Here is a 25,496-nt window from a genome sequence, read left to right on the forward strand (position 1 = left end):
CCACTAGGGCTGTACATGGCGTTGGCTGCTCAAGTTAGTGATCTTGGTGTAGAAAGACAATTAGAGTTGTTGTGCAGATGCAGCCCAGGTGCAGGGGTTGGCATTAGCTTCCCCTTTGTCCTGACCTAAACTCCATCACTTTCCCTAGTCTAAACAAACCCTGAGCGTCACGGTTATACTGTTCCCCCATTTCACAGCAATTGTTAGTCATCGAGTTCCCCCTTTGGGAACAAATTGTTTCATTCCCTGTTGCTCTGATGTTGGTTCAGGTTGTGCTGGAGAGCAGATATTTTTACTACCATTTTCCACACTTAAACTATATTGAACTATAACAAAGAGCAGGAACAGGGCAGGGATAGGGGAAAATGTCATTTTACCCTCTGTAACAATAGAAGGAGATAGGGTAAGTCAGAGGGATTCCCCATCACCATCCCAATCCCCCTGTTGTGCAGTTGGTTAGGTCAGTATTTTTTCTGAAGGGCTGGGAAGAGGATTCCCTCGTAAATAACTTGTAACTAAACGAAGTGCCCATGCATTGGGCTCCCAAAGCCATTGTGGCCCAGGCCCTGCAGGAAGTGGCTCCTGAAGAGATCTCCTTCCTCATTGGCTGCATGTTGCCTATTATTTGGGAAATACAATCTCTATCTAGGTAGAGATGGGAAACATGGAAGTGACATTTCTCTTCAGCTCACCCCTGGGAGATGCTGCAAATGTGTAGAAAATGAAATCCGTGTTGAATGTGATATAGCTGCAGAAAGATACCTATTTTTAATAGAGACCTGACATTTGTTGTCTTACAGGGATTCTAAGTTGCACCTGAATTTAGTCCCTATTTTAAATCTGTGCCACCAGATTAAAGAAATAAAAGGGCACAGTTGGGGGAGTTGTACCTCACTGTCGCTACTGATCTGTTGTGAGGTTAGTGAAGAATTCTACGCCAGAGAAGTGTAAAATTACTCCAAGTAAGGTCAAAGATTTGACAAGAACTCGGGTAGAAATTGCAGGTACTAGTGGTTGATTTTCACCCCAGAGATGGAAGCTGTGGTGTTTTAGAATCCTGCTCCTAGTTAAGTGGCATTGATCACATTCCTAAAGGACGCCATGATTAAACTGGGCACAACTGTCTTTTACCATCTGGCTCCAAAGTTAGACGAAGCACAGAGAGAAACAGCTGATTCCTTCAGAGCCATTCCATGCCTACGGGTCCCAATCTGGCTGCCTTGTTGACAAGAAGCACTTCCTTGCTAGCCAAACAATGGTAGCCAATGAGGGAATGTATCAGATGTGAAGTTCAGACTGCAGGATACTTGAATGCTGAGTCCAGAGTCTGTGAAAATAGAGCACAGGTGGTTGTAATTCCTCAGCATCTTCCTGCTGGGGTTTCCCCTCCTCATTCTCACTCATGATCCCATCACCCGATGGGAGACAGAGAGAATGAGACATAGGTCACGCCCTGCACCTGAGAGAAAGGAAATCTATGCCAGTACCTGGTTCCTAAACTGCAGCTACAGTTCCTACTCCGGGCAAATCCAAAGCCCGAGAGGTGCAGAGATCCAACCCCTTATTATCTTAGAAACGGTTTGTTCCCTTTTCTATTTTTTGTCTGTTTCTTTTTATGAAGTTGGAGAACTCCCAGTCTTTCTATTTCATTGGGGTGTAACAGTGCGGCTCGGTGAGGGCGTGAACACCTCTGAAATCTACAATGGGAAGATGCTAGGAAGAATAGTTCTCCAAATCTTAATAGCCTTAAAACCCTGCCCTATGAAATGACAGAATGCATGCGCCTCACCCGTGCAAGCATTGCAAGGAATTGAGCGGTCAGATACGTATTGTTCAGCGAGAGCTGTTTGAATTCTTTTACTAATGTGTCTCTTAAGGTCTGTATGTATTTTGGGGCGAGAGGGTGAAGAGAAGTATTAGCTACATAATAGTGAAATCTAAGGAGAAAACTAATTAGCGTTGAGGTTGTGGGTTAAATGTCAGCAATGATTTGGTTTTGGTATTGAAATATTCAGCTGGGTAAATCTGGGTTGCAAGGCCTGGGTCAAAATCTCTGATTGGGGTTTCGGCATCACTAAATGTGCACCTGCCTTCTTGGGTTGCTCTTTCAGGATTTATAGGGGTTGGTTTTTCTGCTGTATTAATCTGATGGTTGGACTAAGTTGATGACTTGATTCCAGCGCAGTATCCTTGTTAACTCATTGATTTCCTGATTTGACCTGAACTTTATCACTGTCTTGTTTAACCCTTAGCTGAGTGGTGTCTATAGTCATTTAGCCTTAGTGACGTGCGCTCTTGGATTTATTTGTTCATGTTAATAAAACCTGTAACTGGGAAATTGAGTCATTTCTTTCAATAAGCAACAGGGGCTGGAACTTTTCTTTGTATATTTCCCTTTAATTCAGTCTCCATTTTCTTCATTTCACACTGTTCTAAGTTAAGGAACGTGGAGCAACAAAAACTGACACACACCTGTTGCTGCCCCATTCGGTGTCCATCCAGCAGGAGCAGAGAACAAACCCTTCCTGGAGCCGGGGTTGTCACACTGGACTGGAAATACAGACGCGTGTTCCCAAGCTTTGCTGTCTTTCTCCAATCATGGCATAAGGGTGACACCTACACCTACTTATAATCACGCCTGGCAGGAAGGAGATCCCTATGTGCATTGCCTTGGGAGCAGGGGGATCTGGGAGACCCTGGACACTGGGGGCTATTTACCCAGAGCTCAGGAGCAATCTAATCAGGGGTGATGCAGCAGAAAAGAGCTGGGTGCTGCTTTCCTCACTTATTTCTCCTTATCCCCTTTCAGTCTCTCCTCTTTCCCTTTCTTCCTCCCCCTCCCCTACCCTCTGGCAGGGAGACGTGGTCACTTCCCTGCTCCCAGGGGCGCTCACTCTCCCGTAGCTGGATTGGCCCCTGCGAGCGCTAACAGGAGCGAGAGCCTGGGTGCGGGTCAGTCCCTGCAGCGGCTCTGGGACACACAGGGGCAGGAGGAGGAGCAGAGATGGGGCTAGTTCCCACCTCAGACAGTCCCTGGCCCGGTGAGTGCGGCAGCTGCAGCCTGGGTTGGGCTTGAAGGTGCCAGGAAGGGGCTGGAGCGGTCGGGGGCTGGTAGGAAGGAAGCAGGAAAAACAAGGAAAAGAGCCGTGGGGCAGCTCCTGGTGGCCGGGCTTTGGAAGGTACCAGACACTGCTGGTGCTGCTGCCTCCAGTGTGCGCTGGGAGCCGGGCTGAGCTCTGGGCTGCTGCTGCGGCGCTAGAGGGGCTGGTCCAGGGACAGACTTTCACTGAAGCACTTTCTGTGCCCATCCGAGGTGGGGACTTTCTCCAGCTGGACCCAGTCCCAGGCTCTGCTGCAGCCCCAGGCCAGGGGCAAGGGCCAGAGGGACCCCAGGGGCAGCCCTGGGTGGGCAGAAGAGAGACTCCACACACAGGTCCCAGAAGCTGAGGGTCTCGCAGCCCCTGGGGATCTGCTCTTGGGTGGGGTCTGGACAGCGATGGAGCCCCTGCCTCATGCTGCCTCAGGTGTAGTGTGAGTAACTGCTGTGTGTAGGAATTTGCTACTTATGGTGCATTGAGCATGCTCACATGAACTGAGCATGCTCAGTAAATCTGCTGAAGCCACTTCCCTTCACCCTGCCCTTTCTCAGAATCAGATTCTGCAGATTGCTATTTACAGGGTGTCATAAATGTATCGCTACGGGTAGCATAAAATACCCTGTAAAGGGTTAAAAAGCTCAGATACCCTGGTTGGCACATGACCAAAAGGACCAATAAGGGAAGAAAATACTTTCAAATCTGTTGGGGGAAGGTTTCTGTTCTCGTGTTCCGTTGTTCTCCCCGGGTCAGTGAGGAACCAGGGCATGGAAAATACATCTCCCTAAACACATGGCATAGAAAAACCTTAAGAGTTCTGTCCATAGGCAGGTCCCTGCAGACCTTGCTGAGTCACAAGGTGTATCTGCCTTTTCTCAGTGGGTCGATTGTAGAGCTGATGGTCCGTAATGGGCCATCAAGCAGGCTAGGCAGAACTGACACCAACTTGTCTGGCTGGGCTGTTCCCTGGAAGCAGAGCACAAGTTTGAAATACGGGCAGCATAGAGCCAATATTCATAACGTCAACTACAAAAATGATACACAGTTAGAGATAGCATCATTATAATGAGCCAATCAGAACCTCTCCATAGACCCCTTGCACAACAGCCTTTCTACAGTATTGGCTGCGAATATAGAACAGTGGTCGCAACGGTGATCTATACAGTTACAGATTATGTCAATAATGTCACAGGAGGTGACACGGCATCAATGAAAATGGAGCTGGGACAGCAAAGAGCCACCAAATGTTCTGAGGGCTGGAGAAAAATGCCTTCTAGTGAGCTACTGAAAGAGCTCAACCTGTTTAGCTGATCAAAAGAAGATTGAAAGGTGACTTCATTGAAGTGCTGAAGTGCCTTAATGGAGAGAAAAGATTGGGTATTAAAAGGCTCTTTAATCGAGCAGAGAAAGGCATAACAAGACCTAATGGCTGGAAGGTGCAAAGAGACAAATTCATATTACAACTAAGGCACAAATATTCAACAAACAAGCTACCAAGGAAAGTGATGGATTCTCCATCTCCTGATGTCATTTCATGAAGACTAGGTGCCTTTCTGCAATGTGTTTGCCCCAAAAGTAGCTCTTGTGTCATACAGGAGACCTGTGATATGCAGGGGGTCAGATTAGATGCTCTAATGGTCTCTTCTGGCCATAAAGTCGACTAATTTCTGAAAAACCGAGTGTAGCATTGGGAGCAGCGTCTGATGTTTTCCTGTCTAGCCGGCTTGCTGCCTAGAACGAACGCTCCTTGAGTGGGGTGATCCACAGGGAGTAGCTCAAACCTCCAAAGTGCCTGGCCGGGGCAGGACATTAGCACAGCAAGGGAGGGGTGTGGCAGTGACATCACAAAGGCCTTTTGCAGGACCTCAGCCTATTGGTCCAAGGTGGTGGGGAGGTGGTGACCTCACAGAGAGATGCTGACATCAGCCAGGCAGGACAGGGGCGAGGGGCCAGGGAAACCTCAGAGACCCCTGTGGCTTTGCTGCAGCAAGTCTCCTTCTCCAGGTCTCTCTTTGAGGTGTGAGAGAGTATTCGGGTTCATGGACGTGAGCGCCAGGAGGAACCTCTTTCAAGTTTTCTCCTTCCCTTTTAGTGATTTTACTAGAAAACAGCCGTCCCTGTTTAGAAGGTAAGAGCCTCCTGGAGGTTTGAAACCTGTTCAGTCTGATCCATCTGGTGAGAGTTGAATTCTAGGCATGGAAAACACGAGCTTAAGGAGGCAGAATTTTATTCCACACCTGGGATTTTGTCCCTTAGAATCACTGGGGACATTAGGGTTTGTCCTTTTTGTTTCATCTTTTCCTCCCTCCCTCCCTCCTTTCTCTTTGTCTTTTGCTTCTTTTGTCCTTTCTCCTGTTCCCCTCCCAACAGCAGCAGAGGGGTGTGTGTGTGTGTTGCGGGGGAGTGCTCGGCAGCTCCCACTGTGGGAGGTCCACCCAAAAATGTGGGGCTGAAATAGTGCTCGGGCAGTGATCCCCACCCGTGACCTGGGCCATCCTTTGGGCTCTCTGGTGAGAACCCTCAGCCTCCCGTCCTCAGTCTCTACCCTGATTGGCTGAGCAGGGGGTTATTGACAGGGTGGAGACTCAGATCCTTGTTGTTCTCTTTTAAGACCAAGGAAATAAGTCAGAACCAGTTCTGTGTTTGATGGATTTTGCTGCTTCTCTGCATTAGTGGTCTCTGAGCAGTTCATGATTCTCTCTAACATTGCAGTTCTCCTCAAATACTTGCTGAATAATTACTGTCACTGTTGTTGGTCTGGAGCTCATCACAGAGCACTTTATTCAGGTCATTCAATGTCTGAAATTCAAGATCCGATGGTTAGTTTGAAAATCAGGGCTCTTGGGTCCTATTCCCAACTCTGCCACTGACTGGCTGTGTGACCTAAGACAAGTCAATTCTCCTTTCTCAGCCTTAGCTTCTCCCTCTTTCAAGTAGGGATAATAATGATCTGCTCCTACCTAGCCCAACACACTCACTCTTCCCCAAGACACACACACTGTCTCTCCCCCACATACACACACAGTCTCCACACTGAAGTTGAAAAGCAGCTGGCAATCTAGTAGGATGCCCATGGAACAACGGGAGAGAGAAACCTGCATCACTGAAAGTGCAGCCATGGAGACACCACACACCAGCCTTGCCTAGCAGGGGCAGGGGGGCGAGAAGGGACGTCATCCGAGCTCCCTGCATCCAGGTCACTTTCCTCAGCCGGGCTGCATCAGGGGAGGGCAGAGAGCAGCAGCTTCTGATGCTCCCCTCACAGCCCAGCCCAGGTGGGGAAAGTGACCAGGACGCAGGGAGCACATCGTGCTGCTCCTCGCTCCCCGCACCCTCTGTGGGGCCACGGAGGAGCACTGGGGCAGGGGAGAGCAGTGAGCACCTTTGCACGGCCACACGGTGCCCTTTGACCCCCTGGAGCCCTGGGCGGCTGCCGGGGGCCCCACCCCTAAGGCCGGCCGGGCTCCCCAGCACGAACAGCAGAGACACAGGGAGACTGGCCACCCACTGAGCAGAGGTAGCCTGGGCGCTCGTAATGGAGGCTCGGGGGGGCTCAGCCTCCCCAAACCTTGCCTTGCCAAGGGGGCAGTGGGGCCCATGACTAGGGGCCCTGGCCAAATTGGGCCCCCCTGGAAAAGTCTCCCCCATGTCAGCCCCAGGGCTGGAGGAGCTCCCACTCCCTGCTACGGCCCGGGGGCTGCAGCAGGGCTCAGAGCGTCTCTGGTCTCGGGGCCGCAGCGGGGCCGGGGTAAAGGAGTGATGGGGGGCCAGTGGGGGAAGGGGTGGAACAGAGGTGACAGTGGGTGGGGCCGTGGGTGGAAGGTGTGGAAGGGGGCGGAGCCACACACAGAAGTGGGGGGGGGGAAGGGTTCCGGTGCTGGGGCCCCCGCACTTGTTCTCCCTTTCCCTGGGCTTTGGCATCACTAGCCCCTGCTGAGCGAGTAGGGGTCAGTGGTCCCCAAAATGTGGGGCATGACTCCTAGGGGGACACAGAGGAAGATTGATGGGGGCACCTCAGGGCCTGAGCCAGCCCCCATGGAGGGCAGGGAGGGAGCCCCACTCAGCCCCACTCTGTCCCAGCTCTTCCCCAACCCCACCCTCAGCCTGGGCCCCTGGCTCCCAGCCCAGCCTCGACCCCCTGACCCCTGTCCGCAGCCCTCTCCCCAGCAAGCAACAGCCCCACTCCCAGCCCCGGTTCTCGACCGCGGCTTCCGAGGGGCCACAGCCATGGGTACGAGGGCGCAGTGTGAAATGTTTGGGGACCACTGGGTTAGGGTGACGTCCTCAATCACTTCTCTGCAGTCCAATGAAAGCGATTCCTCACCCACCCACCCCTCCATCAGGACGGCCTAGGTATGTTCTGCTGCCCTTCACTCGTACAGGAAGGAGAATAACATTTCATTCCACTCAATCCTAAAGTGATTTGCAACCCACCACCATCCCAAACTGGTCATTTTGGGGAAGCGGCCCCACCATGCTGCATAGCTAGGCAGAGTAGGGGTGTCTGTGCAAACACGGCCTGTTCCTGAAGTCTTCCCCCAGCTCCTCACTAGATGTGAGGGGGGAGCTCATTCAGCCCCTGCTTACGCTTAGTATTTAAAAACGCGTGTGTCCCTATCTCTGCCGGCATTAGATTTCTCTTCCTGTCCACTTTTTGGTAGCTCAGATGGGGTAGCTGAGTGGTTAAGGTGATGGACTGCTAATCCATTGTGCTTTGCACGCATGGGTTCAAATCCCATCCTTGTTGGAAAAGAACATAAGAAAGGCCGTACCGGGTCAGACCAAAGGTCCATCTAGCCCAGTATCTGTCTACCAACAGTGGCCAACGCCAGGTGCCCCTGAGGGAGTGAACCTAACAGGCAATGATCAAGTGATCTCTCTCCTGCTATCCATCTCCATCCTCTGACGAACAGAGGCTAGGGACACCATTCTTACCCATCCTGGCTAATAGCCATTTATGGACTTAGCCACCACGAATTTATCCAGTCCCCTTTTAAACATTGTTATAGTCCTAGCCTTCACAACCTCCTCAGGTAAGGAGTTCCACAAGTTGACTGTGCGCTGCGTGAAGAAGAACTTCCTTTTATTTGTTTTAAACCTGCTGCCTATTAATTTCATTTGGTGGCCCCTAGTTCTTGTATTATGGGAATAAGTAAATAACTTTTCCTTATCCACTTTCTCAACATCACTCATGATTTTATATACCTCTATCATGTCCCCCCTTAGTCTTCTCTTTTCCAAACTGAAGAGTCCTAGCCTCTTTAATCTTTCCTCATATGGGACCCTCTCTAAACCCCTAATCATTTTAGTTGCTCTTTTCTGAACCTTTTCTAGTGCTAGAATATCTTTTTTGAGGTGAGGAGACCACATCTGTACACAGTATTCGAGATGTGGGCGTACCATGGATTTATATAAGGGCAATAATATATTCTCAGTCTTATTCTCTATCTCCTTTTTAATTATTCCTAACATCCTGTTTGTTTTTTTGACCGCCTCTGCACACTGCATGGACATCTTCAGAGAACTATCCACGATAACTCCAAGATCTTTTTCCTGACTCGTTGTAGCTAAATTAGCCCCCATCATGTTGTATGTATAGTTGGGGTTATTTTTTCCAATGTGCATTACTTTACATTTATCCACATTAAATTTCATTTGCCATTTTGTTGCTCAATCACTTAGTTTTGTGAGATCTTTTTGAAGTTCTTCACAATCTGCTTGGGTCTTAACTATCTTGAGTAGTTTAGTGTCATCTGCAAACTTTGCCACCTCACTGTTTACCCCTTTTTCCAGATCATTTATGAATAAATTGAATAGGATTGGTCCTAGGACTGACCCTTGGGGAACACCACTAGTTACCCCTCTCCATTCTGAGAATTTACCATTAATTCCTACCCTTTGTTCCCTGTCCTTTAACCAGTTCTCAATCCATGAAAGGACCTTCCTTTATCCCATGACAGCTTAATTTACGTAAGAGCCTTTGGTGAGGACCTTGTCAAAGGCTTTCTGGAAATCTAAGTACACTATGTCTACGGATCCCCTTGTCCACATGTTTGTTGACCTCTTCAAAGAACTCTAATAGATTAGTAAGACACGATTTCCCTTTACAGAAACCATGTTGACTATTGCTCAAGAGTTTATGTTTTTCTATGTGTCTGACAATTTTATTCTTTACTATTGTTTCAACTAATTTGCCCGGTACCGACGTTAGACTTCCCGTCTGTAATTGCCAGGATCACCCCTAGAGCCCTTTTTAAATATTGGCGTTACATTAGCTAACTTCCAGTCATTGGGTACCGAAGCCGATTTAAAGGACAGGTTACAAACCTTGGTTAATAGTTCCAACTTCACATTTGAGTTCTTTCAGAACTCTTGGGTGAATGCCATCTGGTCCTGGTGACTTGTTAATGTTGAGTTTATCAATTAATTCCAAAACCTCCTCTAGTGACACTTCAATCTGTGACAGTTCCTCAGATTTGTCACCTACAAAAGCCAGCTCAGGTTTGGGAATCTCCCTAACATCCTCAGCCGTGAAGACTGAAGCAAAGAATCCATTTAGTTTCTCCGCAATGACTTTCTCATCTTTAAGCGCTCCTTTGTATTTTCATCGTCAAGGGCCCCACTGGTTGTTTAGCAGGCTTCCTGCTTCTGATGTACTTAAAAAACATTTTGTTATTACCTTTGGAGTTTTTGGCTAGCCGTTCTTCAAACTCCTCTTTGGCTTTTCTTATTACACTCTTGCACTTAAGTTGGCAGTGTTTGTGCTCCTTTCTATTTGCCTCACTGGGATTTGACTTCCACTTTTTAAAGGAAGTCTTTATCTCTCACTGCTTCTTTTACATGGTTGTTAAGCCACAGTGGCTCTTTTTTAGTTCTTTTACTGTTTTTCTTAATTTGGGGTATACATTGAAGTTGGGCCTCTATTATGGTGTCTTTAAAAAGGGCCCATGCAACTTGCAGGGATTTCACTTTAGTCACTGTACCTTTTAACTTTTGTCTAACTAACCCCCTCATTTTTGTATAGTTCCCCCTTTTGAAATTAAAGGCCACAGTGTTGGGCAGTTGAGATGTTCTTCCCACCACAGGGATGTTGAATGCTATTGTATTATGGTCACTATTTCCAAGCGGTCCTGCTATAGTTACCTCTTGGACCAGCTCCTGCGCTCCACTCAGGATTAAATCTAGAGTCGCCTCTCCCCTTGTGGGTTCCCGTACCAGCTGCTCCATGAAGCAGTCATTTAAAGTATCGAGAAATTATTTAGATGTATTTAGTCTTCACCCTTCTTTATAGACAACCATCTCCCCATTTGGTACAATGACAGATTAAACAATGTTGCTTCTGTTACCCGAAATTGGGCCAGGTAGTAAGCTTAGGGAGGACTAATGACCCCCCAGAGTTTGGCAGAAAGCAGCATGTTTATTATACTGACAGCTAAGCTCAAAAGAAGCGGGGGGGAGGGGAGGGGAGGGTGTCATTCTCACACTCCCAGGACAGGCCTGGCACTGGAGATGTCAGGATCCTTTAAGGTAAGTGTCCCCCAGCGCCACGATGGACGGTGCGATGAAGGTAAGTCTTCCCGAGGCGCGATGGAATGTAACACAGCGAACCACTGGCCAGGCGGTCGGGGCGAAGGGCATTCACTGGAGGTACAAGCTTGTGAGTGACTCCTGAGCACAGGGCCCCTTCCCCTTTTAAGCACCTGCTCCTCATGGCCTGCGACTGGAGATGACTTGGCTGCATCTGGCAGGTCACACTCCACCTTGGGCAGTGTCCATGCAGTGTCCCTGCTCTGGGTGTGTGAGTGCTGCCTAATGAGAGTCCCAGACACCTTGTCTATCTAGGAGCTCTTCTGCTCTTCCAGCTGTTCAACCAGCCCCTTCATCCCACAAGCATTGCAGGAGGGAGGGAGGGGGAAAGCCACTTCACAGGCATTCAGAGAGGGAGAGGAGACAAGCAGGGGATGGGCGGGGGGGAGTGTAACAGACCTTTTGGGCATACAGGTTATACGGAGCACACAGCTCACTGCTGCTCCTACAACAGGGTAAGTTCTCAAGCAGCATGTTTCTTACTTTGCCCATCTGCCAATTTTGATGATTATCGATGGAAATATTTTGCCATTGGGTTGTGTGTTTACACAGAAATTGACATTTACCAACAAATACGTAATTCTGTCAGTCCTGCCTAGTCTGCAGTTGGTGGGTTTAGAGGGACACATTCACTCTTCCCACCCCCCTTGCCAGGCCTGTGCTCTCAACTTCCCACACTGCTGGGATCCTTCCCTGGTCTCCCCTCAGACCTCTGCCCCCCACCCCCACTTCTGGGATCCCCTCCCCACACTGTCCAACTCCCCTGCTGGCAGGATCCCTCCCTGTTCCTTTCATTTCCTGTCTCCACTCTGGGCAAAAGCTCTGCACGGTTCCCATAGTGGAAGTTGAACCCAGGTCACCTGGATGAAAAACCAGGAATCCTGCCCACTAGCCCATATGGGACTATTGGTGCATCTGATGAAGTGGGGATTCACCCACGAAAGCTCCTGCTCCAATACATCTGTTAGTCTATAAGGTGCCACAGGACTCTTTGCTGCTGTTATTACTACAACTCTCTAAGCCAACCCCTCATGAGCACAGCAGGGACTAGCGTGACCAGATGTCCCGATATTTGGGCCTTTTTCTTATAGGCTCCTATTACCCCCTCCCTGTCCCGATTGTTCACATTTGCTGTCTGGTCACCCTAGCAGGGGCTGCACACAGGGCTGCATTAACCCTTCAGGTGCTGAGGTTTCCTCTCTCCATTCCCAGTGCCTGTGATCAGGAAACAGACGTCAGGACTCCCAGGTGCTGCACAGACTATGACTGAGATCGGGACCCCATATTGCGCTAGGTGCTGTACGATCCCTGGCCAACACTGGACACCCAGGGGGTTCCACTCAATTTCCCTGAGCCTCTGCTGCCCAACTGCTTCTGACTCCATCTGGATCACCCAGGAGCAGCAACAGGGTTTCTGGCGCCCTAGGCAAAATTTGGGGGGCGGCATTTTGTGCGCTACCCATGGAGCGCACAGGAGCTTCCGGTTCCACTCCCATCGCGCCGCCGAAGAAGGACTTTCCGCCGAAATGCCGCAGGCAACAGCGGCAGTCATTGAGCTGCTCAATTGCCTGCTGCTGTTTTACATGGCATGTTGGCGGAGGGTCCATCTTTGGCAGCGCAACGGGAGCGGAACCAGAAGCTCCCGGGTGCCCCGTGGGGAGCGGACAAAATGCCAGCCCCCGAATCCTGGCACCCATGCGACCGCCTAGGGTCGCCTAATGGAAGCGTCGGCTCTGGGATCTCCCCCTGCCCCTGCAAAAACCCACCTTTCCAAACAGTCTTTCTCTCCCCGCCCCCTAATTCTGCTTTCACACCCTGGGCCCATCTCCTCTCTTCGTCCCTCCTCCCCCCCCCAGGTGAGCAGAGATGGAGGCAACTTCAGCCACTGGAGCCAGCCCCAGCGAGCGCTGCAGCCTGCCCAGGGGGTGTTTGCGGACACACAGGAAGGGAGCAGCTGGGAGTGGTGGGTGCTGGGAAGTAGGAGGCAGGAGAACAAATCCCAGAAACCCAACATGGGGCAGCTCCTGGGGGCGGGGCTCTGGCACAGCCCGGGGGCAGGGCAGCTCCTGGCGGCGGGCTCTGGCACAGCCCGGGGCGGGGCAGCTCCTGGGGGCGGTGCTCTGGCACAGCCCGGGGGCGGGGCAGCTCCTGGGGGCGGGGCTCTGGCACCGCCTGGGGGAGGGGCAGCTCCTGGGGGCGGAGCGATGGCACAGAGCGGGGCGGGGCAGCTCCTGGGGCGGGGCTCTGGCACAGCCCGGGGTGGGGCAGCTCCTGGGGCGGGGCTCTGGCACAGCCCGGGGCGGGGCAGCTCCTGGGGCGGGGCTCTGGCACAGCCTGGGGCGGGGCAGCTCCTGGGGCGGGGCTCTGGCACAGCCTGGGGCGGGGCAGCTCCTGGGGCGGGGCTCTGGCACAGCCCGGGGCGGGGCAGCTCCTGGGGCGGGCTCTGGCAGAGGCCGGGGCGGGGCAGCTCCTGGGGCGGGGCTCTGGCACAGCCCGGGGCGGGACAGCTCCTGGGGTGGGGCTCTGGCAGAGGCCGGGGCGGGGCAGCTCCTGGGGCGGGGCTCTGGCACAGCCCGGGGCGGGGCAGCTCCTGGGGGCGGGCTCTGGCAGAGGCCGGGGCGGGGCAGCTCCTGGGGCGGGGCTCTGGCACAGCCCGGGGCGGGACAGCTCCTGGGGTGGGGCTCTGGCAGAGGCCGGGGCGGGGCAGCTCCTGGGGCGGGGCTCTGGCACAGCCCGGGGCGGGGCAGCTCCTGGGGCGGGGCTCTGGCAGAGGCCGGGGCGGGGCAGCTCCTGGGGCGGGGCTCTGGCACAGGCAGGGGCGGGGCAGCTCCTGGGGCGGGGCTCTGGCAGAGGCCGGGGCGGGCAGCTCCTGGGGCGGGGCTCTGGCACAGCCCGGGGCGGGACAGCTCCTGGGGTGGGGCTCTGGCAGAGGCCGGGGCGGGGCAGCTCCTGGGGCGGGGCTCTGGCACAGCCCGGGGCGGGGCAGCTCCTGGGGCGGGGCTCTGGCAGAGGCCGGGGCGGGGCAGCTCCTGGGGCGGGGCTCTGGCACAGCCCGGGGCGGACAGCTCCTGGGGGTGGGGCTCTGGCAGAGGCCGGGGGCGGGGCCGCTCCTGGGGCGGGGCTCTGGCACAGCCCGGGGCGGGGCAGCTCCTGGGGCGGGGCTCTGGCAGAGGCCGGGGGCGGGGCAGCTCCTGGGGCGGGGCTCTGGCACAGGCAGGGGCGGGCAGCTCCTGGGAGCGGGGCTCTGGCACAGCCCGGGCGGGGCAGCTCCTGGGGCGGGGCTCTGGCACAGCCCGGGGCGGGCAGCTCCTGGGAGCGGGGCTCTGGCACAGCCCGGGGCGGGGCAGCTCCTGGGGCGGGGCTCTGGCACAGCCCGGGGCGGGGCAGCTCCTGGGGCGGGGCTCTGGCACAGCCCGGGGCGGGGCAGCTCCTGGGGCAGGGCTCTGGCACAGCCCGGGGCGGGCAGCTCCTGGGGCGGGGCTCTGGCACAGCCCGGGGCGGGCAGCTCCTGGGGCGGGGCTCTGGCACATTGTGACGCAGGAGCCCGGGCCCAGCAGCTGCTCCCTGGTGGCCACATGCTGCCAGCAGCGCTGGAGCCGCCCGGGCCGGAGCGGAGCTGCTGTTCTCAGCTGCAGCAGGAGCTGCCCCCGGCCCCGCTGGGCTCCAGGTGGGGACAGAGCCTGGGGCCCGGCGCTCCCCTGGGTGCGGCTGGCGGGGCGGGAGGGGAGAGGCCGGAGCTGCAGGCGGGGAAGGGCGGGGGGGCAGGCGGGGGGTTGATCGGTCTCTGGGCACCAGGGGAGCCCCGGGGCAGAGTGTGTGTGTGAGTGTCCCGGGCCCAGGCGTGCGCAGGGGGGGAGCCCCGGCACCCCAATGCCCTGAGCCCCGGCTGGGGAGGCTGCTCCCCCCCTCCCGTGGGGGCTCCGGGGGGCAGGGAGGCTGCGGCGGCTGCAGGCGGGTGCTCAGCCCCCCGGGAATGACCCGCTGCCGGCAGCTTGTGGTGCCTCCTCCGCTGAGCTTTTCCCTGGGGGCGGTGTGACGACACCTTGTGCAACCCTCCCGTTTTGAAACTAGGTGCAGTTTCTGCCGCACAACGTGACCATCTGGGCCCCTGCTCAGGACTTGCTGCCGCCTGGTCCATGGGGTTGAGAATCAGGAGGGACAGGGTTTGTGGTCGAAAACACTCACATTCTGCTTCCTCCTGCCTAATGTGCCACATTGACCTATTGCAGGGGTCTGGGGGGTTCTGCATTTTAATTTAATTTTAAATGAAGCTTCTTAAGCATTTTAAAAACCTTATTTATTTTATATACAACAATAGTTTAGTTATATATTATAGACTTATAGAAAGAGACCTAAAAATATTAAAATGTATTACTGGCATGCGAAACCTTAAATCAGAGAGACTCGGCACAGCACTTCTGAAAGGTTGCCAAATCCTGATCTTTTGGAAGATTGAGGCATGCTCTTTCACTTTTCTGTGTATGAATACGTGAAAATGGAGGTAAGGTTTGGGGGTACAGAGCACACCCCTAACCCCAAGGTGATAACCAGAGTGGCCATTTTCATTGGTCCGGGGATGGTTGTGCACCTGTCACTGGTCCAGGAATGGTTGCAAATTGGGAGGGATGGGGTTTGTGGTCAAAAACACTCACGATCTGCTTCCTCCTGGCTAATGTGCCAAATTGACCTATTGGATGATTGAGGCGCGCTCTTTCACTTTTTTGTGTGTGAATATGTGAAAAGGGAGGAAAGGTTTAGGGGTACAGAGCACTCCCCTGACCCCAAGGTGATAACCAGAGTGGCCCCATTCATTTTTTCCACTGGCTTCCTCCTTGCTTATTTCCAATGACTTGGCTGCCTATGCACCTGTCACTGGTCAAGGTATGGTTATGCACCTGTCACTGGTCCAGGGATGGTTGCAAATCTGGAGGGATGGGGTTTGTGGTTGAAAACACTCACGATCTGCTTCCTCCTGGCTAATGTGCTGGCCTTCTACCTGTACCGAACCAGGCAGTTCAGGAAGTCCTTGCAACTATTCGTTGTGTCGGCCAAGCGGATTAGGGGGCACCCAGTTTCCATCCTGCGCATTTCCTGCTGGATCACCTTGTGCATACGCACGTGTTACGACTTGGCAGGGGTTACCCCACCGCCTATAGTGAAGGTGCATTCTACGAGAGCGCAAGCCTCGTCGGCTGCCTATGTCACCCACATCCCTATCCAGGACATGTAGGGCTGCCACATGGTCATCTGTCCACATTTTTACCTTGCACTATGCGATCGTCTCCCAAGCACAGGATGACGCCGGGTTTGGTAGGGTGGTACTCCGTCCTGATAACCCTTAAACTCCTACCCACCTCCATCAGATATAGCTTGGAGTCACCTACTGTGGAATACACAGGAGCAGTCACTCGAAGAAGAAAGGACAGTTACCTGTTCCGTAACTGGTGTCCTTCGAGATGTGTTGCTCCTGTCTAGTCCACATCCCAGCCTTCTTCCCCTCTGTCGGAGTTGTCTGGCAAGAAGGAACTGAGGGTGGGGGGAGTGCGCAGCTCCCCTTATAGCGCTATAGAGGCGCCTCTCCAGGGGTTGCAGCGGTGCTCCAAAAATTTCCGGCACCAGTGCATGTGGCAAGCACGCACACCTACTGTGGAATAGACCGGAGCAACACATCTCAAAGAACACCAGTTACGGAACAGGTAACTGTCCTTTTTAAAGGATGTCTAGATTTCATTCCTGTAGTAACAGAACTGGTGATAGGAAAGCAGGAAGAGGGAGAGAGGGGTGTGTGTGTGTGTGTGTGTGTGTACAGCTTAAATTGGTTAAATAGTCTAACTTTCAGTACTCAGTGTTTCAAAAATGTTAGACTGCCAACCTGTGTCGTAGAGATGTCTTCTGTTTTTTTAAAAACCCATGAATAAAGCTACTTTAAGGGAAATTACTGCTGTGTCCAACCCTGAAGAGCTATGAGATCTTTGCTCACCAATTCTCATAAAACTTGTATTTGTTATGCCTTTTTGGTGATTATGATCTATTATAAATAAAGTGCTTTTCACTGATTGATTTTAAAATGAAATTAGTAACTGGAAAAAATGGCCAGTATTTTTTTAAACCTGTGACAATTATAAGCTACTGTATTCTGTTGTTTAGTTTCTAGAATCAAAAGTATATCTAAGTATAATCTAAAGTTCTCCTGCAAAATGCCGGCTGTGCAAATCCTTCTGTGGCTGGATCATTCTTGGGTTTTTATTTTAAGTAGAAAATAAATAAATATGTATAACAAATTTAAACATATGTAATTAGTAATTGGATATGTTGGGTGGTGCCTCTTTTTACGTGTTTGCTCCCCTGATGTTAGAACCTGGCTATGCCACTGCTGTAGAGGGCTCATCACCCAGCAGCTGGGGGCCACCATGTGGCTCAGCAGGGCTGCTGGCCACGGGGCCAATGGGTGTGAGTGGGCTGGGTGGGATCTCAGGAGTCACGTCTCAGGGATCTGCCCCGCTCCCCAGCACTGCTCCAGCTCTGAGCTGTCTCCACTGCCTGGGACCTGTGGGGCCCCACCTGCCTCCCCGGGGGAAGAGCCACCTGGGACTGGTGCAGAGGCTGGGCCAGTCTCAGCCACTCACAGGGGAGGCAGAGGGAGGCTCAGCTGGGTCCTGAGGGAGCCTGGCCCGGGTAGGCTCTGCTCCTGCTCCAGCCTAGCTGCTTCCACCACTCCCAAGGGGCCCGAGTTATCCTGCCCCAGGACCAGCTCTGGCTGCGCTGCCAGCTCAGCCTGGCAGACACAGTCACCTCCCATCAGGGCCGGCTACTGTGGCTGGAGGTGTGGGAGAGTAGGTCTCTAGTGGGTCTGGGGGGTGCTGAGCAGTGGGGGTGGGGAGATCTGTGTGTTGGGGGGCTGTGCAGTGGGGAGATCTGTGTGGGGCACTGTGCAGTTGTGGCAGGGAGTTGGTGGGGTCTCTGGGTGGTGCGGCGCTGGGCATAGGCAGTTGGAGGGGATCCGGGCAGCGGGTTGGCGGGAGTGTCCGGGCAGTGCGGCACTGGGCGTAGGGAGTCGGAGGGGTGCCGGGCAGGGGGTTTGTGGGGGTCTCTGGGTGGTGCAGCGCTGGGCGTAGGGGTCAGAGGTGCCGGGCAGGGGTTTGTGGGGTCTCCGGGCAGTGCGGCGCTGGGCGTAGGGAGTTGGAGGGGTGCCGGGCAGGGGGTTTGTGGGGTCTCTGGGTGGTGCGGCGCTGGGCGTAGGGGTCGGAGGGTGCCGGGCAAGGGGTTTGTGGGGTCTCTGGGTGGTGCAGCACTGGGCGTAGGGGTCGGAGGGGGCCGGGCAGGGGTTTGTGGGGGTCGCTGGGTGGTGCGGGGCGGGGCGTCGGGAGCTGGGGCAGGGGATGGGGGTGCGGGGTGTGGACACGCGGGCTCTGGGGGTTGGGGCGGGAGGGTTGCAGGCTATGGGGAGGTTGAGTGAGGGGGCAGGCTCTGAGCTGGGGCAGGGATTGGGGTGCAGGGGTGCGGACACGTGGGCTCGGGAGGAGTTGGGGGCGGGAGGGTTGCAGGCTATGGGGAGGTTGAGTGAGGGGGCAGGCTCTGAGCTGGGGCAGGGATGGGGTGCAGGGGTGCGGACACGCGGGCTCGGGAGGAGTTGGGGGCGGGAGGGTGCAGGCTATGGGGAGGTTGAGTGAGGGGGCAGGCTCTGAGCTGGGGCAGGGATTGGGGTGCAGGGGTGCGGACACGCGGGCTCTGGGGAGCTGGGGTGGGAGGGTTGCAGGCTATGGGGAGGTTGAGTGAGGGTGCAGGCTCTGAGCTGGGGCAGGGATTGGGGTGCAGTGGGGTGCGGACACGCGGGCTGGGGAGAGTTGGGGCAGGGGTGCAGGCTATGGGGAGGTTGAGTGAGGGGGCAGGCTCTGAGCTGGGGCAGGGGATGGGGTGCAGGGGACACGCGGGCTGGGGAGTTGGGGCGGGGTGCAGGCTATGGGGAGGTTGAGTGAGGGGGCAGGCTCTGAGCTGGGGCAGGGATTGGGGTGCAGGGGGTGCGGACATGCGGGCTGGGGAGTTGGGGGGCGGAGGGTTGCAGGCTGTGGGGAGGGTGAGTGAGGGGGCAGGCTCTGAGCTGGGGCAGGGATGGGGTGCAGCGGGCGGACACGCGGGCTCTGGGGAGTTGGGGGCAGGAGGGTTGCAGGCTATGGGGAGGTGAGTGAGGGGGCAGGCTCTGAGCTGGGGCAGGGATGGGGTGCAGGGGACACGCGGGCTCTGGGGGAGTTGGGGGCGGGAGGGTTGCAGGCTGTGGGAGGGTGAGTGAGGGGGCAGGCTCTGAGCTGGGGCAGGGATGGGGGTGCAGGGGGACACGCGGGCTGGGGAGTTGGCAGCTCGGCGCTGCACCAGGGGAAGGGGCTGCGGGGGTTTCCCACGGACACAGACACTTTCCCACCGTCCCAGGGCGGGAGGCAGAGCCGGGGGGGGCGGGGGGGTCTGGCCGGTGTGTCCCGCACTCGGGCTCCCGGCCGGAGCAGGGGCCGCCCGCAGCGCTGGCACAGACCGAGCGGCGCTGCGGGGTCGGAGCTCGGACAGGCGGGGGCGGTGCCTGAGCCCGGGAACCCGCCCCCGGGCGGACACGCGGCAGAACCGAGACAGCTGGTGCCCCCGCCCGGCCCCCAGATCTGCACGCGCAGCGGGGGCTCGGCCCGAGGGCCCCTGTTCCCCAAACGGGGTTTGTCCCGCACCGCGTCTGGCAGCGGCTCCCCAGCCCCTGCAGCAGCTCGACCCCCCCCCCCGGCCAGGGCAGTTCTGCCCCGCTCAGCCCCGGGCAGCCCCTCCCCCCCCGCTGCGATTTGCCCCCCGGGGCTTTTCACCCCCCCGCGGAGCGGGCCGCGAAGCGCCGGGAGCGGTGAGGGCAGAGAGCGGGCAGCGGCCACAGCGGCGGTTACTGCGCAGGCGCCGCGCGGCTGCGCATGCTCCGTGCAGCCCAAGTTGCGAGTCCGGAGCGGGGGCTGTTTCTGTCCTTACACCGGCCCCGTCACGTGACTCCCCCCGCCCCCCGTCCCCCGCCGGGTGCGTCACTTCTGGCCGCTGCGGGGGGAGGCTCCGGGCGCGCGGCAGAACCGGTAAGAGCCGAGCGGGGCGCGGGGAACAGACACCTGGGCCCGAGACCCCCCCCCGCCCTGGGCCGGGCCGGGAGCTGGGGCGGGGCGGGGTCCCGGTGCGGCCCCGTAGCGGGGAAGGAAGGTGAGTGTGTGTCCGTGTCTCGCCCCTGCCCCTCCCCACTGCCGCCCTCCCCGGGCTCCCCGCGGCCCGTGTGAGGGGGAACCGTCACTGCCCGCGTGCGCTGGAGCGTCCGTAAATCCCCGGGGCCCTCACCCGCCCCTCCCCGCGCTGGGGTTTGTCTCCCCGCTGCCGGGTGCGGAGTCTGTGACCCGTTTTCCCCCCAGCTCTCAGACCCGGATATAAAACATCCCAACCCCCCCCCCCCCCGCCCCGTTCTCCCGCCTTCGCTGCTGCCACCGGGCCGAGCGCGGGGCCCCGCCTCAGTAACGGGACCGCGCGAGCCACCGCCCGGATCGACCCCTGTGCCCGGGTCCCGCCGGACGGCACCGCTTTCCACCCCCGTAAGACCCTGGTGGGAACCGCTCAGCTCTTATCCCTGATCGACACCTGCCCCCCCCCCGTGTGTGTGTGTGTGGGGGGGTTGGTTTTCCCTGAATTGCCTGACGTTATGTTGTGGTGGGTTTTATTCTGTGTGATTTGTTTTCATACGTATCTATTGTAGGGCAGCCTAGTGCCTTCAGCTGCCATGTCTCTGTCCAGCTCCCCCTGCTGAGGCAGGATCCGGTCTCTGTAGATTATCTCTGTCCTGCCTGTTCCTAAAAACTTCCAGGGACAGAGACTCCCCAGCCCCCTTGTAAGACTGTTCCCGAGCTGACCTGCCTTAGCTCTGGGGACACCCACACAGACTGTAGTGGTGAGCAGCTCTGGAGAGAGAGGAGACCCCGGTGAGTGGGCAGCTGGGTAAAGAGACTGAAGTTGGGAGGAGAAACATTGACGTGTCCAAGGTCACCCAGGCTGTCCGTGACCGAGCTAGAAATAGAGCCCAGTTCTAGGGCTGTTTTGGGCACTGAAGGTCTCTGCCACCCTGGTGTTTTAGGCGCTGGTGTAAACTCTTAGTACAGACAGAATTTACACTAGTGCGCTCTGATTGGCACTGGTGCACCATGTCCCAGTTTGAAGGCTTGTGGGGGGGATGGGGACACTGACTTCTCCTGACCCAGGACACCCACCCCCAGCTGTGTGCAGGGACTGCAGCTGAGCTGCCTGCCGAGACAGCCTGTGCATCCATGGACAAACCACCTCTTCCTGCAGCCTAATACAGTGGGGTCTGGGGACCTTTTCAAGCTGCGGGTGATGTGGCTCTGGAGTTACCGGGGTCTGTTCCTGGCTCTGTCCCTGACCTGCTTGGTGACCTGGGGGAAGTCACAGCCCCTCTGTGCTTTCCTCCTCCCCATTGTCTACTTGGATTGTGAGCTCTTTGGGGCAAGGACCGCACTGATTGGTAGTGGTGTTAGTTAAAGCAATTTGGTGGAGGTGCGATTGTGATATGAGAAGATCTGGGTCTGAGTCCCCCATTGTGCGATGAAAGGAGAGAGGTGCATGTGTACCTTGAGCTTCCAGTCTGTCTCGTTTCTGCACTGAGCGGTGCACGTTGTCAGGAGGAAACGGGACTGTTTGCCATGGGAATGGTCAGCAGTGAGATGGTGAGAGCAGTCTGTGTGCTTCACGATGGGTGAGTTAATGGAGACTGTTAACTGGAACTTCTGTGAGTAAGGATGAAAGAGTTGTAAAAAGGGGTGAAGGGGTGTTCAGTTGACCAAGTGTGCGGCTGCTTCTGGGGAGCAGGCCCAGTATCTGAGTGTAGAACAGGTGTCGGTAGCTCCTGTACAGCGCAGCTCACCTAAAACCACATTCTGCCTTAGCAGAGGTAAGCGCTATCCTCTTCTGTTTGCTTCTGAAAGTTGCCTTTCCCAGAGCTTTGCTGCCTTTGTGAATTGCAGAATTAGGATTGCATTGGTGTGTACTTTCTCTGCATTACCTGATTATTACAAGTTTGAGTTTTGCTGATCTCTCTTCTGGAGGGGCACCAGACAGCTTCGGGCAACCTTAAATCCTGCTTTCATAAAGTTTTAATAGGTGAATTTCCTAGCTTTTTGCACAGAGCGATGTTGGCAGGAGGAGTTAGCAGGGCTATAGGCAGTTCTGGGTCTCACACAAGTTTGCAATCAGAGGCACAGGGAAGTGCAATGACTTACCCAAGGTCACCCAGCAGGCCTGTGGCAGAGCCAGGAATAGTCTGGGTCCAGTGCTCTCTCCACCTAGGTGCTGCGTGATTCTGAAGTTTTGCTCCCCTCTCCTGTACTTTTTGTTATGGTGGAATGGGAGTAATGGTCATGCTTTCAAGTGTCTCTCTCCTCCTCCTGACACCATTTGCAGCTCCGCCTCCCCTTCTTTCAAGTGTTTGCCCTGGGCAGTGGTAACAGAGCCAGCGAGAGAAATCTCTGACATGGTCTGTGCCCCAGCTGGGCCTTCTGCTCCTGGTCCAGCAGTGCCCTAGCTCTGCGCCTCCTCCCCTATACACTCTGGCCTGCCCCTGCACCCCGTACACGTGTAACATGTGCCTTGAAACTATTCCTAGTTTGGATTTGGGAAGATTAAATTTGTTACCTTCAGCTCCCCCACACTCCAGTTTCCCCCACACTCCCCATCACACTCCCCCACCTTCAGCTCCCCCACACTCCAGTTTCAGTTGTTTGGTGGTGTCCCGATGGTTTTCCACTGATAGTTTGGGAGGGAGCAGGGCTGGACAGTTGAGTTTATAAAGTAGATGTTCAGTGTCAGCGCTTTGTTCCGTACATATGACCCATACGCTGATCTCTCAGTCACTGAGTCTTGACCAGTGATGAGCTTTCTGTAGACACCTCACAGGACCCTCCTCCAAGCGATGTGTTTGGTGTGGTGGGTTTGTCAGGTCTCAGGTGAGAGCTGCTGGCAAAGACCAAGTGACCCTTTGCCAAGGGATCTCTGTGTCACTGTCTGACCCCCCTAGGCCAGGGAGAGGACGACTTTATGCCAATGGCCTTCAGGACGGGTGCTGAGTTCACTGCAGTGCCCCATGTCCCCTCTCCGTTTGCCTTCTCGCTGTGCTGTCTGGGACGCTGCCCCGCTTCCTGCTCTCCAGGCGACCCCGTGTCTACTCCATGTGCCAGGCTGCTGGCAGCCCCCAGGGAGAGGCCATCCAGCCCATCAAACTGGTGCCCAACCGCTGGGCCTCAGGCCTTCTGGGGTGCAGCTCTGAGAGTCCCATTGGCCCCTGCCCCAGGGGTGCTACGGGGCACGTCCTTCTCGGGGCACCAGGTGAAACAGCAAAAGAGCCGACTGTCGGCAAACAAGGGTAAATAAAGGAATGAAAGAGAAACGGGGAAAGCCCTGTGGACAGCTCCCATCAGGATCTGGGCCCTCTTACTGCTGAGAGCCCTGGGAGCGTCTCAGTCCACTTCAGAGTTTAGTGGGTCCCCAGCCCACGTTTTAACCTGCTCCCCCTTTGAGCTCCGGGGTCCCCACCCGCCCTCAGTGAAGGCCAGAGCCCCGACTGCTGCCAGCCCTCTCCTTGGGGCTGGAAATGCTCCACAGACTGTTCCCTTCCCAGGGTGCCCCCAGAGTAGAGTAGGTCTCTCCTGTGAGCTCCTGCTCCAGTCCTGACAGGCCAGTTCAGACTAAAGCAGCAGTTTAACCCCTTCTATGCCAGCGTGGGGTTTATATAGCCCTTCACAGGCGCCCAGGCCCAGGGAATGGCCCCCTATCAGCCCCATGCCTGAGGTGGTGGGGAGACCCACTGGCAGCATTGCCCTTGAGGGTGCTGCTCCCACTCCCTCCCCTCCCCCTTCACTGCCTGTCACCGTCACTTCCTGAGGGGTGACCCCAGGAGGTGTGTTTTGTTATCCCTTTCCCTGCCCCCTGGATCCATTCTGCCCCCTCCATCACTCACCTCTGTCTCAGGAGACAAGGTGGGTCATGGGGTGTGGGTGATGCTGTGCTGCAGATCCATCATCACTGGAGGGGTGGCAGCCTGGACCCCCCCTTGAAGGTTGCCGGGGTGCTGACGTGCCCTGGAGGAGAACGGGGGTTTGGTGGAGACCACAGACCCTTTGTCCCACACTGTGTCCCTGTGAAGCCTGCTCTGCATTGCTGCCAATTGCTGCTGATGGCTTTGTGCCCGTTATTCTCTGTAACGCTGTCCCCAGTGACTCGAGAGCACGAGCACCGGCCTCAGGCAGACTGGTGAGAAGCAGGGAACAAACCCCAAATTGGGTGTGAGGTCTGTATGGAGATTTCACCAACCAAGTATCCAGTGTAAACGCTTCAGGCTCTGTAACAGCATTAACATGGAATCACAGACAGTCCCCTTGGGTGATCCCATATATCTCACCACGCAGGTGAGCTCACCTTTGTGACAGATGGTCCCTTACTCCAGGGGTTCTCAACCTTTTTCTTTCTGAGCCCTCACCCCAACATGCTATAAAAACTCCACTGCCCATGTGGCCCACAATAACTGGTTTTCTGCATATAAAATCCAGGGCTGGCGTTAGGGGGCAGCAAGCAGGGCACAGGGGCCCCCACAAAGCTACATTGCTTAGGCGTTGGCTTCAGCTCTGAGTGGTGGGGCTCAGGGCCCTGGATTTCAGCCCCATGCGCTGGGACTTGCTTGGCAGCCCCCCTGAAAGCTGCTCACGGCCCCCCAGGGGGCCCCAGACCCCTGGTTGAGAACCACTGCCTTACCCCACGAATCACAGCAATGTTCAGGTTACTGCCAGGCCCAAAGGACCAGTCACTTCCTTAGGTCAACTGAATCTTAGATCTCACAAGAAAGACAACACTTGTAGCCAGTCCTGTAATAACCTGTATTAAATTTCATTTAAAACCAGAGTTGTTTACAAAGTTAAGGCAGGTTAAAGCAGATGCAGATGAGTTACAGTCTTAAATTTCAAAAGGTAACAGAAGCTTCTATAATAAGCAAGTTCTGCATAGCCTGGGTTAGTCCTAAAGAATAAGAAGCTTCATAAGCTCTTGCTTATGCCTAGAAACTTTGCCCCCCAGAGTCCAAGCAGCATACAGATCATCAGTTCCTTCTGTATGGGGTTTTTTTACCCCCTTCCTGCCATGTGCTCTGAGCTGCAAACTCAGCCAGAGGGAAGTGAAGAGCACAACAACAGTCTTGTGTCGTCTTTAATATCCCATAATAGTCTATCTGGTGTGGATGGACCTTTCCTGCCAGGCAGGGTGTAATGCATTCGGTTGCCAGTCAGCACTTCACCTAGGTAAAGTCTCTCTCCTGTCTGGTGATTTACAGAGGCTCACAATGCAGCTAGTCAGATATTAACCCTGGCAGCAAATCACATGCATTTAGTAAAGTCTAAACCCATTGTTATAATTCTAATACCTCTTTTAACAATACTAACACAGGTGAGTCAGACTGATTCCAGCAATGCGTTTGTCCATGTTCAGTTAAGACTTGGGAGCTTTTGCAAGACCTAACACCTCATCTGCCAGTGTCACAGGCAGGCTGGGCAGGGATGGTGTCTCTAGCCTCTGTTTGCCAGAAGCTGGGAATGGGCGACAGGGGATGGATCACTTGATGGTTACCTGTTCTGTTAGTTCCCTCTGAAGCACCTGGCATTGGCCACTGAGCTAGACGGACCATTGCTCTGATGCAGTGGGCAGCTCTTATGTTCACAGTCTGTATGAGGAGTATCTACTCATTGGGACTCACTGGGGAGCCACAGA

General features: G+C 55.5%; 1 protein-coding gene and 1 non-coding gene across 2 annotated transcripts in view; both read left to right on the forward strand.

Moving 5' to 3' along the window:
* LOC120381601 (zinc finger protein 850-like) overlaps window positions 1–25,496 on the forward strand; it is a gene marked incomplete at both ends in the record, with an annotated part of 38,320 nt that overhangs the window by 1,220 nt on the left and 11,604 nt on the right. The window contains one exon of the mRNA XM_039499753.1: window positions 23,990–23,993. Coding sequence (XP_039355687.1) covers window positions 23,990–23,993 — 4 coding nt within the window. The remainder of the gene's footprint in view (window positions 1–23,989; window positions 23,994–25,496) is intronic.
* TRNAS-GCU lies at window positions 7,761–7,842 on the forward strand. The gene has a single exon. It is a non-coding gene; the product is annotated as a tRNA-Ser (tRNA).

This window comes from Mauremys reevesii, linkage group 14 (assembly GCF_016161935.1).
Source record: "Mauremys reevesii isolate NIE-2019 linkage group 14, ASM1616193v1, whole genome shotgun sequence".
In the NCBI taxonomy this organism is placed as follows: domain Eukaryota; kingdom Metazoa; phylum Chordata; order Testudines; family Geoemydidae; genus Mauremys; species Mauremys reevesii.